The 16,530-nt window shown below is 37.7% G+C and overlaps 1 protein-coding gene across 2 annotated transcripts in view; it reads right to left on the bottom strand.

The window, feature by feature from the left end:
• LOC124163207 overlaps positions 1-16,530 on the bottom strand; it is a 223,491-nt gene that overhangs the window by 14,763 nt on the left and 192,198 nt on the right. The window contains exons 1-3 of one of the 2 annotated variants that reach the window (XM_046539939.1): positions 7,586-7,975; positions 6,473-6,570; positions 3,584-4,838 (exon numbers count right to left, since the gene is read on the bottom strand). In XM_046539939.1, coding sequence (XP_046395895.1) covers positions 3,584-4,765 — 1,182 coding nt within the window. In that variant the 5' untranslated portion in view covers positions 4,766-4,838; positions 6,473-6,570; positions 7,586-7,975. Of the gene's footprint in view, positions 1-3,583; positions 4,839-6,472; positions 6,571-7,585; positions 7,976-16,530 lie in introns of those variants that run through there. The other variant, XM_046539940.1, reaches the window with a different exon arrangement.

The following is a 16,530-nucleotide window of genomic DNA, read 5'->3' as shown; positions in this document are numbered from 1 at the left end:
CCATTCTATTCTGCTGTAAATGATTCTAGTTAATATCTTTGATGCATGAGTAGTACGGTCCTAAAAGCTTCCCATTTCTCCACCCTCTTCTCTTTGGGAATAGGAATGATGATGTTCTTCTCAAAGCCCCTTCGTACGTTTCCTGTTATGTACATGTTTCAGATGGTTTTCTACAGATGAGATAATGTCTAATCTCATGCACTCATAATAAGCTCAGCAGGAATATCCTCAACTTCAGATGCTTTATTCATCTGTAGGTCCTTAATTGCAGCAAAAATTTGTATCTCAGGATTGAAGCTCCCATATCACTCTTTTTGATGTCACTTTCCTCTCAAGCACAACTCTTCCAGACACACCTTCCATCTCTTCGATTTGTCTTCACTTTATATCAGGAGATCTCCATTCTTGCTCTTAATGGCACTGCATCTGGCACCCTGCTTCTTGAAATTTCCCTAGCTTTCCTCATTTTGAGACTTATTTTGTTCTTTATTTTCTCGTGGTGCTGTTCTTTGTTTTTTACATTCTTGTACTCTCTTCAATGAGTTCTAAGATTTCATCTATGGTCCATGGATTTTATTTTACGGCTTTTCTTCTTCCATGAATTTTTGTATGCAGCCTCCTATAGTCCACTTTTCATGCCTTTCCAGCGATCTTCAACTGATTTCTCAATTATATCCTCTTTTATTTTTCTCTCTACTGCTTCATGAAATGCTAGCTGACACTGAGCCTCCTTCAACTTATCTGCCTTCCATACATTCTTCACAGTTCTATCCAGTTTCTTGAACTTTATGTGACATTTCACCATCATATATTATGGTCGTTGTCCATATCAATCCCCCGGGTAGCTTTTGCAGACCTTCACTTGGTTTCTAAATCTCTGTCTCACTAAGAAACATAACACAATTATTTGAAATCTCCTCATGTATCCTGGCATTTTCACAGATATCTTATTAGGTTATCAACAATTAAAAAAGAACAAACTTTGTATTTATCCACCAATTTATTTTCGTGGTACAACTAGTTTTGACGCAGCAGCATCATCCTCCGGTACAAAGGTTACAAGCAATAAAATATTCTTATATATCATGTGGTTTTTGAGGGGGAAGAAGAAGGTAGGTGGAAGGGGTGGCTGGGAAAATCTCAAGTATCTGATGTGGCGTTGTGGGTGGGTGGTGAGAGTTGGAGAGGGGGGGGGGTCTGGAAGACCGTTGGTCGGGAGTTTCGGAGGTTGATAAATACTAATTTTGTTCTTTTTTAATTGTTGAATTGAACTTCCACAAGGTTGAGCCTGAGACTATAGAGATTATCTTATTTGGTTATGATTCTTAAATATAACATGTTCCCAACCACCACATTGTATTCCCTGCAGAATTTAAGTAATCTTTCTCCTCTTTCATTTTGTTTACCTAATCCATCATGCACGGTTTTCTTTGTCTTCACCTTCTCTGATGAGAGAATTCTAATCTCTTGAAATAGAAAGATTCATTTACCCTTATTCCTGCTTGACTACTTCCACTATTTTCTTCTATGAATCCTGTAACATATCTTCATAGACCATCGTAGGCATATAAACCTGTACCACCTCAGTATGTACCGGTTAGGTCTTGATCTCAACCATGATTATTTTTATTATACATACTGCAGAAACCTTTCAACCCACTTTCCGGCACTCCTTCTTTGAATTACATACACCTGAGCATTACCATTTATGGATTATGTATGTATCATTCTGAAGCTTCCACTCCAAAAGTCCCCTTCAGGTGACTTCATTTCACTGATTCCTGATATTTGGAGGTTAATTGTTCTTATTTTCACCTCCCTGTTCTCTAGCCTACTGCAGGTACAAAGCAATCTCATATTCCATGTTCCAATCCTTAACAATTTTACAAAATTGACTGATATAGACTTCTTGAGTAGTCTCTGTCTGGAGATCCGAGTTGAGTACTTGTTTACCTTGGGAATACTTTACTTGCGAGAATGCCATCATATTTTTTATGTCAATGAATGGAGTAGCTGCAAATCCTCTGAATATTAATGAGGTTGTTTCCCTTGCCTTCCATGTCATAATACTACAGGTGTTAAAGTAAATGCTACCATGCCTGCAGTGATATGAGTGCTGCTGTACCGACCACCGTGGCCTCCACCTTCACTCATATGAATAAGAACTACTCCTTTGGGTATTGGGAAGTATAATTTTTGGTGGCATTCAGTCGCCAAGTCACAGCTTCATCACAGGTTTTGGTAAGTATCACTTAAAACAGCCTCCCATATCAGAGGATAGACCAACACCACCTCTGAATGCCATCAATTTTTGCCTGTCTTTTATCACAACAGCTTATTTGATGTGTAAACTTTCTAATATTGTAGCAAACCTCCATAGGTAGAGGTTTACCCACTATACACAATGCAGTGAAGGAACTTGATGGCTTCAAGCTTAGCTACGACTACTCTCAAAATATTTCTAAAGGGCTCTTTGCAATGAGAGGTGGTCTGATTTGGAATGGAACTTTGCCAACAGATACATAGCATAGGTGGTACTCATTCTGTTTCTCAATAGGTGAATGCAATAGTTTTCTTGGGGTGGTTTTTTAGAGTACTATTACTTCAACTATACAGGATAAAAATATATATATATCAGTAAATGCTATAACAAATGAATCGATTGAAAAAGAGAGATGATAAATTCTAGGGTCTACAAAAGAAAAAAGATGTTTCATTGGTGATCAAGAGTAGAGAATGAAATTAAGGGACAAAAGATTTAGAAAACATTACGACAGATAAAGCATACTTGTCAAAGGTGAAGGATTTGGCAAACGAATATTTGTCAGAGGCACATCCCAAAGAAGGCTTAACACTGCAGAATCAAAGGCACTTTAGGCAAGGCTGCAACTAGTTGGGGGGAGGTCAAGGGGTTCAAACTCCCCAGAAATTGTTGAGGAGGAACGTTATTGTCCCTCAACAACGAAGCTTTTTTTATAGGAACATCCATAATCCCCTAAACACACTACCCTTCCAGATGAATCCCACAAAACACATTTTCTGGGTTGGACTTAGTATTAAGCAGAGCAAAAACAAGTTTTCATTGGTGGAAAGGGTTTCAGATAAATTTTTAACTATACATATACCGCATAAAAAAGCATTGCAGCCAAAGTATTCATCATCAAGAAATTTGATGGCAGTAAAAAATATATGGTGCTATAGACCAATAAATCAAAATAACTTAGCCAATATCAGTATTGGGCCACTATCAAAATCTGGTTTGGAACATTCATATGAAACAAACTAAGATTGTCAATAACCTAAAACCATAGATATAATAATGTAATCACATTTGGAGAGTATTCTGAGTTAATATTTTTAAATTCTCAAAACTTTATTCAGTAAAAGATTATATCAAAAGCCTCCAATGAGATTATTGATTAAATATAAATTTTAGAAAATTAAAAACTCAAATATTGTTTGAATTTAATCTTTTACTCCAATAAATGACCATTAAAAAGATGAATATTTTACCAAAATTGGATAAAATACTATCATAGTGTAACATAATGTAAAGCAAATATATTATTCGAAAGATACTTACGTCTTGACAGAAAAGGCAGCCACACTGTTGTATTTTAACAACCATGGATCCTGTGACATTTTCAGTTAAGCACAATTTGCACAAAGAGAGTGAGGAAGGCACTTCCAATGAAATATCACTATCACTTCGATCCATACTCATGGTTAACCCAACATTATTGCAACTCTCACTCTTATCTTCTGGAATATCTTTCATTTCCACTTTTGCGAGGGAAATTTTGTCCTCTCCAGTTTCATCTTCTTCTTGGGCGACAGCCTGCACTGTGGGTAGCACTGAAGTAACACCAAGGGAAAGTCTTGAGGCTGAGAGGCTAACAAGGGATGAACACCGTGAGCAAGACACACGCAACCTATTAACTGGCTTCATGGGCCCTTCCGTATCACCACTGTGCTCCAACATGCCAGAGCCATGTCCACTGTTTTGCAGATGTAAGAGGGGAGAAGTAGCAGAAGGACTGAAAGACGAAGAGTTTGTGGAGGTGCAAGAAGCCGAAAACTCCTTCCGCAATGGCAAAAGAAGGTTACGGGTGGAAGCAGATATTAGGTTTCGTGAAGAAACAAAGGGTCGCTTACACTCCTTTTCTTTACGAGAGGCAATCCTACTGGGTGGGATACTCCTGCCATTTTGGTTGAGGCAGCCTAAAGCCATCTTTGTTGAGCATTGGGCAGGATTAGGTTTTTGCACTGGATCTTCGACAGCCAAGCTCGAGAGACCCATTGCTGTCTCACACTTCCTGATTGTCAAGTCGGGGTGGCCAACTTTGGGATGCCCCAAGCTACTGCAGCTGACATCCCTCTTGAGTGACGCTTCCACTTCTCCACGTACACATGGGATCCCATTCTGCTTATTGCTAGGTGCCTCGGCCACAGTAGTCTTCGACTGCTGCGCCCGGTTTCGGCACACCATGGAGCGAAAGCTAGGCATTGGAGGAGGAGGTAATTGTATGTAAGACGAACGGGGACAGGTCACTTCAAGACGTCCTAGGGAACCGTACGAAGCCGTTAACACAGATGAACACTTATTATTGCAGGATGCTGTTTGTGAGGGTTGGTTGTGTATGGGTGGAATGGTATCAGCTCTGGAATGGGGTAAAATTCCCAGCACTGGTCTCTCTACTCTTTGTGGGACTTTGTCCACCACCTTTTCTTCAGGAGTGAATGACACAGCTTTGGGCCTCCACATGACTCACTGTATACTGACTTTCAAAATCACTCCCAGGTCTGTGACTGCTTGTTAGAGCGCCACTAGGCGCCGCCTAATGAAGGAAGAAGATAATCGTGTTATGCCAAGAAAACCTTTACAAACATTAACTACGAAAACACATGATAAACAAAAATTATGCTGTAAATTGCAGTTATGTTAAAAGTGGAATTTTTATATAATTATATGAGGTTGAATAACAAGGGAGTCAGAGAAATATCCAGGATAGGGTAACAGGGAAACTTTTAATTCATACACAAATTTTTTTCAAAAAATTAATGAAAACCCCTCCTTCGTGGGTAATTATGGGATTTGCTACAAAAGCAGTAATCGTCAAAAGTTTATAAAAATTGAAAATATTTCAGGGAGAGCTAAAACACATGTCAGGCATAACAGAAAATGCATTCGCCATGTCTACACATCTAACAGCCATGAACACTCTTACTCAGAAATTCATAAGATTTCAAAACGAAAACACAAACACAATTCATTGAGCAATGGGCAGTAAGTCATTCAGCACAATCATAAATGGTTTATCAATACCAAATCGCTGCAACATGCATTTGAAAATAATCAGGAGGATTATTTAAAGTTCTAAACTCTTTTAACACTTTGTGAAAGACAGAAGGATACCATAACAACTGAAACTCAACACACTACATTATCCAAGAACAATCAAATATTTGCTTCGAGCAATATAGCACAATGACTCCACCGATACACAAACAGTTTATTGAAAATTATAAAAACTATAGTTCCGGATTTGTCTAAAGAAACTGAGACTTCTCATTAGACTGGGACTTGCTGTCATTCAGTGCCACTACAGAGATTAATATTGAACTCTCAGTAATATATGGATGAATATTATAAAATAAATTCATAAGGGCGAATATTCTCCATATCAATGTCACACTCGAACAACTTCTCAAGAAAAAAATTTGCATAAAACAAGCTTCGTCTTTCGAAGGAATACTCGGCAATACTGAAGTAGGGCTGTAAGTTTTGTCAGACTCAAACGATCATATATTGACTTCATCACCCTTTACCTAGGAATTTGAGGTTGTAGCAGATACAGAAAGAAAACTGAAAAATTATCAAGTTTGAAGCAAGCCACCGAACAGACGTAAGTGACATAGATAAACGGATAGCCTGACGCATTAAGGAAGATTTCGTGAATCCAACACGGTAATACTTAAACTTCAATTAACAAATTATTTTCCAGAGATTTTACACGAACTGTGATTAATAATAAAGTTAAACGGTCAAATGAAAAATATAACAAGGGGATCATGAAATACAACACCATTCCAAGAGCAATACCTACTTTATTGTGAATTGTCCCATGATCTACCACTACCTCACAATTAGGTAAGTAAATAATAACGACGAGTACTAAATGGAATGAGCTATTAAAAATGAAACGAAGATCAAAAGAGCAAGATGTGACATAAATACCACGAAAGAGGGCATCCGTGGGTCACAACAGTCCAAACTCGTATTTATAACGGTAACAAAAACACAATAAAAACACCAAGAGTTGAGAATAAGGTAGTCAATGGAACAGCTAAAATTTCTTGATACTTCTTGCACTAAGTCGAAACTAAACCGTAATTCGAAACGTTTGTAGGGCAAGGTGTAGCAGCACTATTCATTACAATTGTAAACAAATAGACGACATTAGTAACTCACCATTCCGTTTCAGCAAAATGGAGTTCTGTATTGGAGATGTTGACAGATCGCCGGGAAGAGCAGCAATAAGCAGGTCCTGCAGAAGCCGCAGAGGAGCTCTGTGAAGAATTAAAAAATTCATTTTAACGTCATAATTAACTGACGCAGGCGTACAACGACTTCGCGAAACCCATCGCCCTACTCTGAGCATCGAAATGCGCAAGGCATATTCGGGCATATTCTCGGCGGTTATCGGACAAGGCATCAGTAAAAAAGCCTAATGAATTACGGCATTTTTTCATTCTCAACAGATAAAATGGTAAAATAATATTCTCGGAAGTGAAGACTTAATACTATGTCCAAATGCAAAGAAATTTCTTTATGCAGATATAACAATGAAAAAAAAACAAGGGGAGGAAATTAAAATAAAATTTCGGAAACTTTTCCATACTTAATTAATTCCATAATAAAATAGGTTAAAAATGTGCGTCATATAAGGTAAGTGTTATAAAAATCAATTACCCAATGAACGAGAATGCCCATAAGTCAAGGCAGAATATCCTTGAGTTACACCAAGAAAATTATACAAGGAAAAAAAAACGGACGTGAAGATAACTTGGACGGCTTGGACGCGAACATTAAAACAGCATTATCATTAATTTTATGAATCATGGTTCGCACCAAGTGGTGCTTTTCGCTCCAAAAATCCATACTTGAGTTAATAAAAAATTTCTCAAAATATATTACTAGATTCAAAGTTTCTTTTTAGGTAGGGGATATTGGTGCATGCAATGCATAAAAATGTAACTCAAAACTGAGTGTATTTATGCCGATTTTAAGCATACGTTTTCGCTGACGAACACGTAAAACTTCACATAATTCAACACTCTCCCCTACTCCGTCTAAAGGCCTCCGCTCATGCTAAAAAAACACCCACACAGAATATCCCGCTCACGAGACAACAACACATAAAAATGTCACTAATTTTCCCAATCGATTTATCCTGATAGGTAAGCCCTTGGTATATTATTCTGCAGCTCCCACTTCAGGATGGAGGAGACATTTTCGTAGATGCTTCCAGTAGGGTAACAAATATAAATACACATTCCCAAACAGGTTCCAACTCACACTCACCACACTATTCTCTCCGTATCACAGAATAACTCGCTCTATTTTCAGGCAATCGTACGCACTCCTACGAACGACGGATCGCGCCAAGCGAACGAAATCGACGGGATGCCCAGAGAACTTCAAAAAAACCAGCCCGCCTCCTCGGGAGCACGGAGGCCACCTCCACCGCAGGAAGTACGGCGATGACTGCTCGGCAAGTCGAGTGCAGAGGAAGAACCGACGAGGTGCGTGAGCGTAATGTTGGGAGACACCCTCCCCTCCTCCTCCAACGAACCTATTCGTATTCTTCCCTCAACAGCGTCCACCTCTGGTAGAAGACGTCGTCTGAGACGACTGTCAGAGGAGACCTCCAAACGGTCAGAGCCACGTTGCCAGGTTCGTACACAAGACCTGACTGAAGGAGGAAAGTTGATTCGCGAGGCGAATCGGTGGGTGGAGAGAGAGAGAGAGAGGGGATGGAGGAGAGAGATTGAGGAGGAGGAGGGGTTAAGAGGAGCATAGGCCTACAGATGCATGAAATCACGTAATTAGTATTATAGAAATCCTTGGCTAGCTAGCGCGGACGGAAGAGTTCAACATCACCCTCTTGAAAATTTTTGCCAAAATTATGGCCAAAATCACCGAACAGCTGTTGCTCTAATGCCATAACAAGAGATCGATAGCCTACCTAATCTCGCGAGAAAGAGACATGGATGTGATTTTCATCACGATTGTTCCCATTACCGTCGTTTTTCTTCGACAGACCACTTTTTATGAGCGTTATCTGCCTCGGTGGGTCAATTCTATTCACACGAAAGAGAGAAGAAGGGACGCTGAAGCCAACATATTGTTTTTGTGAAATATTTTTAGGGAGAAATATTCGCAAAAAAGTTTTCCTTTCGGACAATATTTACGGTCGACCTTATGATGACAGAATGGAACTGACCGTAATATGATTCAACTCTAACCTAAGCTTGAGAATAGATGAAAGTTACAATAAAGAAAAATAGTTGAGAATATAGATTATAGTTAAAGTTACGACATCAAATGGAAGAATTCGGCCACTACTCGTTTTCATTTTTCCGAAAAATTTTAACTTATCCTCAGAAAATGGCCGTCCGAGTGTACAACAAAAGTATTTTCGCCAATAAGGTTGCGTCTTGGTGAGAAGGAAGGAACGGGTGGAAAAGGCGGGTGGGTGGTGGGAGGTATTGAGGAGATCGAGGTGGTCACGTGATCAAGGTGGAGCTCCACCGTGGGCATGCGGCCGAAGCGGCACACTGATGTTGGAAGGCCTCTTTCTACCTGAGCGCTGTATCATTATTCTCACGAGGAGAGTGGGCAAGTTCAGCACAACGTCCTTCGGAAAGGACGTTAAACCTTGTGACCCATTAGAGCATTTCGCAAGAGAGCCTGTAGCCGTCACCGGGTTTTGCTCATTATGCTTTTTTTAGCTTGTTGCACGAGAAAGCCGCGTGGCTCGATACGATGGAGAACATGCACCTGCGAAGGACGTTACATGCGCAAGTGATGATAAAATATCTAAATATACACAACCGCCTTCGATACGATACCGCTAATTTTATCCCAGACGGTGCAATATATCCAAGGCGAAAATAGGCTCGTCCGAAGCCGATTTATTAATATTTGTTTGCATATCCTCAGTGAATGAGAATTACCGAGTAAATAAAGAAGTGTTTGTTACGTGAACAAATCCTCCATTAAATTCCTGGCAGTAAAATAAACAATTCTACTCCGACGACCAATAATAATGGCAACACTTCCGACTAAACTTATAAATAAAGATTTGAAGTCACATTTAGCCAACTTAACGAGCAATTTAAGACACAAAGAGAAGACACAGACGGATGTGCCACATTTTGTTTTATGCCTTGTTGATGACTAAACGAAAACCAATTCCCCATGTCACTGTCCATTCACATGCAAAAATTTTTTTGCGCCGCTCATTGTCCACCAGAATGCGATTTTTTATGAACTCAACGAGTGTCTTTGAAAAGAATGAATCAAAAGTGAAAATTTTCAGTCCGTTGCAATGATTACCCTATTTTGACGATTCTGTTTTTCATAGAAAATTTTCGACCGCTGAAATGTTTCCGCACGCTTTCCCTATCCGGTAGAAAGACAGCGAGGATTCCCACTGTATGACGTCATCAAATACTTGAAAATTGACTTATCAGGTAAAAGTGTGTCCTCAGCAGTTTTACATTCTTTTCCGAGTTAAAAAACCGACGTCTTACGAGTTGCCAGCTTCACATTAGAGTTAAAACCTAATTATTCACACGTTTTAAATTTCACGCGAGGATTATATTTCAACAAGTTTATCAATACACCACGGAGGCTGGCGTAAATAAAACAAGGATAATGGTGGAATCCAAAATGCTACATTATGGACTCAATAAACGATCCATAACATGCTAATCGGTCCCTACATCATGATGCATGGATAAATGAACCAAATTTATCAGCAGGAAAATGGACTTTCCAAGTAGTCTTCTGCGGAGATTATAACGGAAGGCAGCGATTCTTCAGGATTTCCTTCCGCGTTTATCCATTTTACTGGGCAATATTTCGCCAACGTTCCAGTTGACTTCCTCAGGTCCTTCAGGTACTTCAGTGGACCTGACGAAGCCAACAGTTACGTTGGCGAAATATTAACCAGTGAAATGGATAAACGCGAATGGAGACCCGGTAAAATCATTGCCTACAGGAAAATAGAATTCCCAGCGTTCATGGGCATGAATATAAACGAAATAAATAACTATTTGCCGCTCTCTAAAGAGCTAATAAAGGTATACTTCATGAAAATTCCTGACATTTAGATTCGAAATAAGATTCTGTGATGAGTTATTGATAATTTAAAACGTAAACAAATGAAATGAAAAGTTAGTCTTGTGTTTTATCTCATGTGGCAATTCAAATGATGATGACTAACTGATTTTTCCTCGATAACGATCTGGCCATGCTCAGTCTGAATAGGCATTAATTCATATATAGAGCTGAAAATTTTATTGATGCTAGCATCAAAACAAGCACTGTTGAGCATAATTAGAAAATATAGCATTTAGCAAAAAAATCGTAATGGCCACTATCTAACGGACAAGACATAAAGGATTATTGTAAATCAAGGCGAGAGAAAATGTGGTCTTAATGTTGCAATTGGGAAACAAACTGACAATGAGACATGACACGAGGAATAGTTTTATCCATCTAACGTTAGCTTGAGCGCCGCGGAAACAGTGGCATCCTCAAGACCTTTTTAATACTTTATTCATGAAAAATTGCAATTTTAAATTTTGATGTCATTCACAACCAAATGTTTGACAAAATTATCATCAATAGCGGATCTTTTATTTCTCTACCGAGTAAGCAAAGGATAGTAAAATAAATATTTTCTTCATAAAACTGTTACCTTTACACCCAATATACGTTAAAATATGCGCTGAAATTATTCCACAATACAATGAATATAAGTCAAAGTAGCAGCTGATTCAATAATAAGGACGTTATATTGACTGATATAACTACCAAGAAATTATAGACAGATAAAAATAAAAAATCATCTTCCCCATTTTCTTAGTAGAGTTGGAGGGACATTTTAGATTACTCAACTGGATTAAGGCATACGATGAAAACAAACCAAGCCTAACGCAATATCAATTATTGATTTGAAATTTACAGATAATATTAAATCGACTCTTCACTCTTTTATGCGCTATTAATTTAAGTGATGATACCGATATGGGTCTGTCTCGTCTTGACGGCAGAAGTCTTAAAGAAAATTGCTTTGATAACTAATATTACTCTGCACTTACTGCCTGACACATGGATCTATATCTCGGACGAATAAAGCATCACCACTATGATCGTGACGTGAACCAAGCGATACCGAACTTCCATAGCGAACAATACCTGCAATCCTCTAACTCGTGAGTCTGCAACTTTCCTTGACTAGTTCATGGTGAAACAAAACTCAGTACTATTCCACAAACTTTTATTTTAACAGTCTACTAGTTTCGACGTTTATACCGTCATTATCAAGACTAATGGTTAAGTTTTGATGTGCGCAATAGTGAGTATAATTGACTAAGTGATATTTAGTAGAGCAGTAGCTACATATATATCCTTAAAATAATTGGTAACGCATCAACTGTCATCGTTTCACCAAGTAACGCCCAAATCAGTTGATTTTATTCCTTGACTAGACTTTCATGATATCGGGACTGGGCAGGTCACTCAATCACGAAGGATGACGGCAAAACAAATACACTTATTTCTTTATTCCTAAGGCAAGGTTTCGCTGGTCATGTGAACCTTGGCACAGATTTAACTCCTCACCTCGGCCGCCATCTTCATGAAACTTAACCACATCATTTGTAAAAAGCTTGATGGATATAGGAAAGATTTATGACATGCTGTCTTCCATTTACCCTTGGTACACGAAGGAAATCAAGCTTAACGCTAGAAAAAAATCATAATTCAGACTTCGAACGAATATAATGAAGGTTCAAGCTTATTAAGTTTCGATGTACGCATTGGTGAGTGTAATTGACTAAGTGATATTTAGTAGAGCAGTAGCTACACATATATCCTTAAAATAATTGGTAACGCATCAACTTTCATGATGGTTACGTAATGAGCATTTAAAAAATAGGTAGGTACTGCGAATGTATTTCCTTATTACCGCGAAATATCCAGCGATTTTGCTGTCGCGACTTGCTAAGAAATACAAAAGAATCCGAATTTGTCAGTCATCGGAGACAGAGAACACCAGCTGCTCGTAGGGTACACTATCACTAACAGCTTGCTCAATCTCATTCATATAGCAGGCATAGTTTCAACTAATGTATTACATTAATATTAGTTAACAGCCACACCCTTTGATAGAATGAGTTACTGTGACCCCTTGAGAAAGGCAACCGCGTAAGCATGCGTGTGAACGGGTGATGTATGTACGACGGGTTTGAGGGGCACCCCTGTTTGATCAATGTGTCTTCGTCACAGCGACTTCTAGATAAATCATCTACTGAGTGATGTACTATTCAATATCATCCTGGACTAAGTTACAGGCCTGAGAATTTCACAGACTCGGATCAACTTCATTCCCCGAGTCACGTCGCGTCGCTCTTCGATGATTTTCGTTAACTATAAAAAAATATTTGAAGAATTATTCAAAGCGGAAAATCCGAGATTCCCTATTGGAATGAAGGGAAACACTTGAAAAATGAATTTACATTGAAATCGAATGAGATTATTCACTAGAAACTATAAAATATTTATGTGGTTTAGTACATGGTTGTTACCCTGGTTAAGTGTTTTCGCAAGAGAAAATGAGAAGAAAAGAGATAAAGATACGACATAATGATGTTGTATATAGCACGTCGAGCGTATCTGGAAGCGACTGTATGCCCACGGAAGCAAAGATAAGCGGTGTACGATAGTGCTCCCCCGCCTTCATTGTGCGATATAGACACTTGAATGCATCAACGTTAGAATAGTGATAGATTGGATGCACAAGGAGTAAAATTGAACCAAAAGATCTGCGTTAAAATAAGAATGGTTAAAAAATGGGATTTGGAGAATGAGGAGAGAGTGTGGAATAATTTTGATGATAGGGAAATAACGGAAAGGAAAGATCCTCGATGGTTTTTTTTGGAATGTGGAGAGAATGGACGAGAGTCGAAAATAAACACATCTTTGAAAGAGGACTGAATAGCGCGGTGGTAAAGTGCACATATAAATATAAGGAGATCGGGTTATTGTTGTTATTATCATATATGTTTTATTACAGAAAGGTCTTTTTATGTCATTAAGTATATGCTTCATTAATGCTGCACCTACAGGAATAAATGAGGTATCATGTTAAACGTTGAATCACCGGCTTCTGACGAAAATACAATATTAATCTCAAATTTCACTCTTCACCCATAAATTTCACTTAAATGTTTCGATTTTTCCATCTCGATTACTCGCTCGAGGTATATCGACTTCAGACATTTTTTAATTTTAAACTAAAAAAAAAGGCTTAAAACCCGTTAAATCCGTGACTAAACTAAAAAACGTAAGATTAGCTGGCAAAAATATTAAAAATAAAATATATGAAGTCTGGAGAATATTAAACGTTCTTTAAAAGAGACATCGTGTGTAAGGAACTGACAAGATAACGTGTATCACGAAAACAAATCGTGTTGAATGTATTCAAGAATTATTATCAACGGGAATCGACAAAAAAAATGAAAATAGTACGGAATGCACATAAAAGTGCAAAATTTTCGCACCGGTTACCTAGTTATTAGAATTAATATAGTGTTGGATGCCCACTCATTGGGGCCAATGTTCAAATTGTCCGATCCCTGCTTGAATGTTTTGTGGACGGCACTTCAAGAACAGGGGGCCCTATCCACTAAGGCTATCTCTCGAATAGCTAGTGGTTGGTTTTCGGAAAGACGTCATAATTTCAGAATAAGCTAACCACTAAGGCCTATCCGAACTTTCCGTCTCGGAAACTCGTCCGAGAGCGGCATAAATAACGGAGGGTCTCGGAAAATGACTTTCCGTTTCTCGGAGTCGGAAAGATTGATGTGCCAACTGGTAAGTTATGGAATATTTTTAACGCGAAAGTGGTGCTGCAGAAGCTGGTAAGAGGTCTCAAGTAAATTAAGTAAGTTATTTGTGCTAAAAATTAAGGGAAATGGATGATTATGCACGGGGTCAGGAAGAGTTTCTTTCATCAAACAAAACGAAAAGCATTGACCGCGATTCGTTACTCACCATTAGTGAATTCATAATATGCAAATGACTTGGTTTTAGAAATCCCAGTTTAGACGAATGTCAACGGTCAATTTTAACCTCATTTGAACTCAACCTTGGTACAATTGCCACGGGGTCTCAGGAACATGGATAGTATATTGGTTTGTTCAGTGGCCTAGAAAGTCAAAGGTCTCTGGTTCGATTTCCGGTCCTGAGAAATTTTTTCTCATGACAAATCATGTATATTTCACCGTCTTTCACGCAGCAGGCTTCGAAATGTTCATCTTTTATTTCATATTTAAATACACCTTTTTCATGATTTCGTGATGCAGGTAAAAAGGTTTGTATTGCTGGAATTAAGTCGCCAGTAAAAATATAATTAAAAAATCTGGTATATCTGGTTATTGACTCAGCCTTTCAATTAAGGCTGAGGAAAATCATCAATAGATCCGAATATATTATTGAAAAACAAGAAATATGGCTACATTAATTATTTTAATCGTCAAATATCAAGTTGGATGTAAGGGAGCTTGCTTTAAAAAAGCGCGTGGATTTTGCAGACCTTACATTTAACGAAAACGGAAGTATGCTGGGATAAAAAGTTTGGAGGTATGGCGTGATGGATAATGCATGAAAGATCAATTCACAAGGCAAGGCCACTCTGAGCTAAATTCAGCCTCATCTTCCGTCTACCCCGTCAATTTAAGTAGGCCTCACCTCATGGGAGGTAATATCATTTATTTCCACCTCGTAATTAAGGGCAATCTTACCAAAGAAAAGTTGGTGTGAAGTCAAAAAACGTAAAAAAAGCTTCATGGTTCTCCACAATTTAAAACGTATAGGAAACAATGAGCAATTACACTACTTTCTAAGGCTTTCAAGAAATTTACTTGCTAAGAATCATACCTTATGCAAATGATATTAATTACATGGAAATTATAGCTAAGTTAGCTATTTTAATTCTGCTATACTTTTTTGTAATTGCTATTCCGAATCGTTCCGCCGCCTTACCGCAGGATGGTAAAACCCCTAGTGATAATCATAAATAAAAAAAGTTTCACACATAGAGCTGAGCGAGAGATGTGAAAACTTAAATAATGGATGGAGATGATTTTACATTCATTATATTACATGGTTTATGGAAGTTTAATAAGTTATTATATTCAATAAAATTGTATTTTTATAAAATTTATATCATCATAATCATAATTCAAGGATCCGGAGATAACTTTGACGCACCTCTTCATTACACTCTCTTATATGCTAGCCTTTTCATGTTAACGTTTATTTTTTATTTTAAATACTTAAAAACATGTCCTTAGTAACTCATTTGAGACCGTCCTTTTCCTTTCTTACGGTCAACTAGTCCTTCGAAATATAGTAGAAAAATAGAATAATAAAATACATTAGAACCTTCAAAAATAGCAATTAAAATGTGAATTTAGGTGATTTAAGTCAATAAAATAAATCGAAAACGTCATTATACTCATAAAAATGAATGTATTTTTTAAATAAATTGTTTCGTCTCGATTCTCAGGTAATATCAGTCGTTAAAAGGAAGGAACTAAAGGGTAGATTTCAAGCTTAAAACACAATTTTCGGAGGAAAACATACCCTAAAAGGAAATAAGAATCGTTAGACTAAGAAAAATATTACCCTTGATCCGGCATTTATAGAGAAAATAATTTTTCAAAGAAATATAGGAATAAAAAAGGAAAGAAAGATTTTAAATACTTTCCTAATGAATATATAATAATGGTAATATCAGTCGTTAAAAGGAAGGAACTAAAGGGTAGATTTCAAGCTTAAAACACAATTTTCGGAGGAAAACGTACCCTAAAAGGAAATAAGAATCGTTAGACTAAGAAAAATATTACCCTTGATCCGGCATTTATAGAGAAAATAATTTTTCAAAGAAATATAGGAACATAAAAGGAAAGAAAGATTTTAAATACTTTCCTAATGAATATTAACTTTTAACGTAGCTAGGATGCAAACCATCCCAAAAAGTGTTTATTAAAAAAAATCCTCTGATAATGCCTACAGATCGCATAATGAATATATCCGAAAAATTTGTCGGTTTTATCAACTGACGCCTGGACTAGAGAGTTATTTGTACAGAATATTTGGCTTTTAAGAGTATCGCTTTTTGTGATTCGCGTACTCTCTTTTTTTCCTCAGCTGAAATGCAAAAGGTGCGC

The sequence above is a fragment of the Ischnura elegans genome, chromosome 8, assembly GCF_921293095.1.
Source record: "Ischnura elegans chromosome 8, ioIscEleg1.1, whole genome shotgun sequence".
In the NCBI taxonomy this organism is placed as follows: Eukaryota; Metazoa; Arthropoda; class Insecta; order Odonata; family Coenagrionidae; genus Ischnura; species Ischnura elegans.
This window is presented reverse-complemented; position numbering and strand designations above follow the sequence as displayed.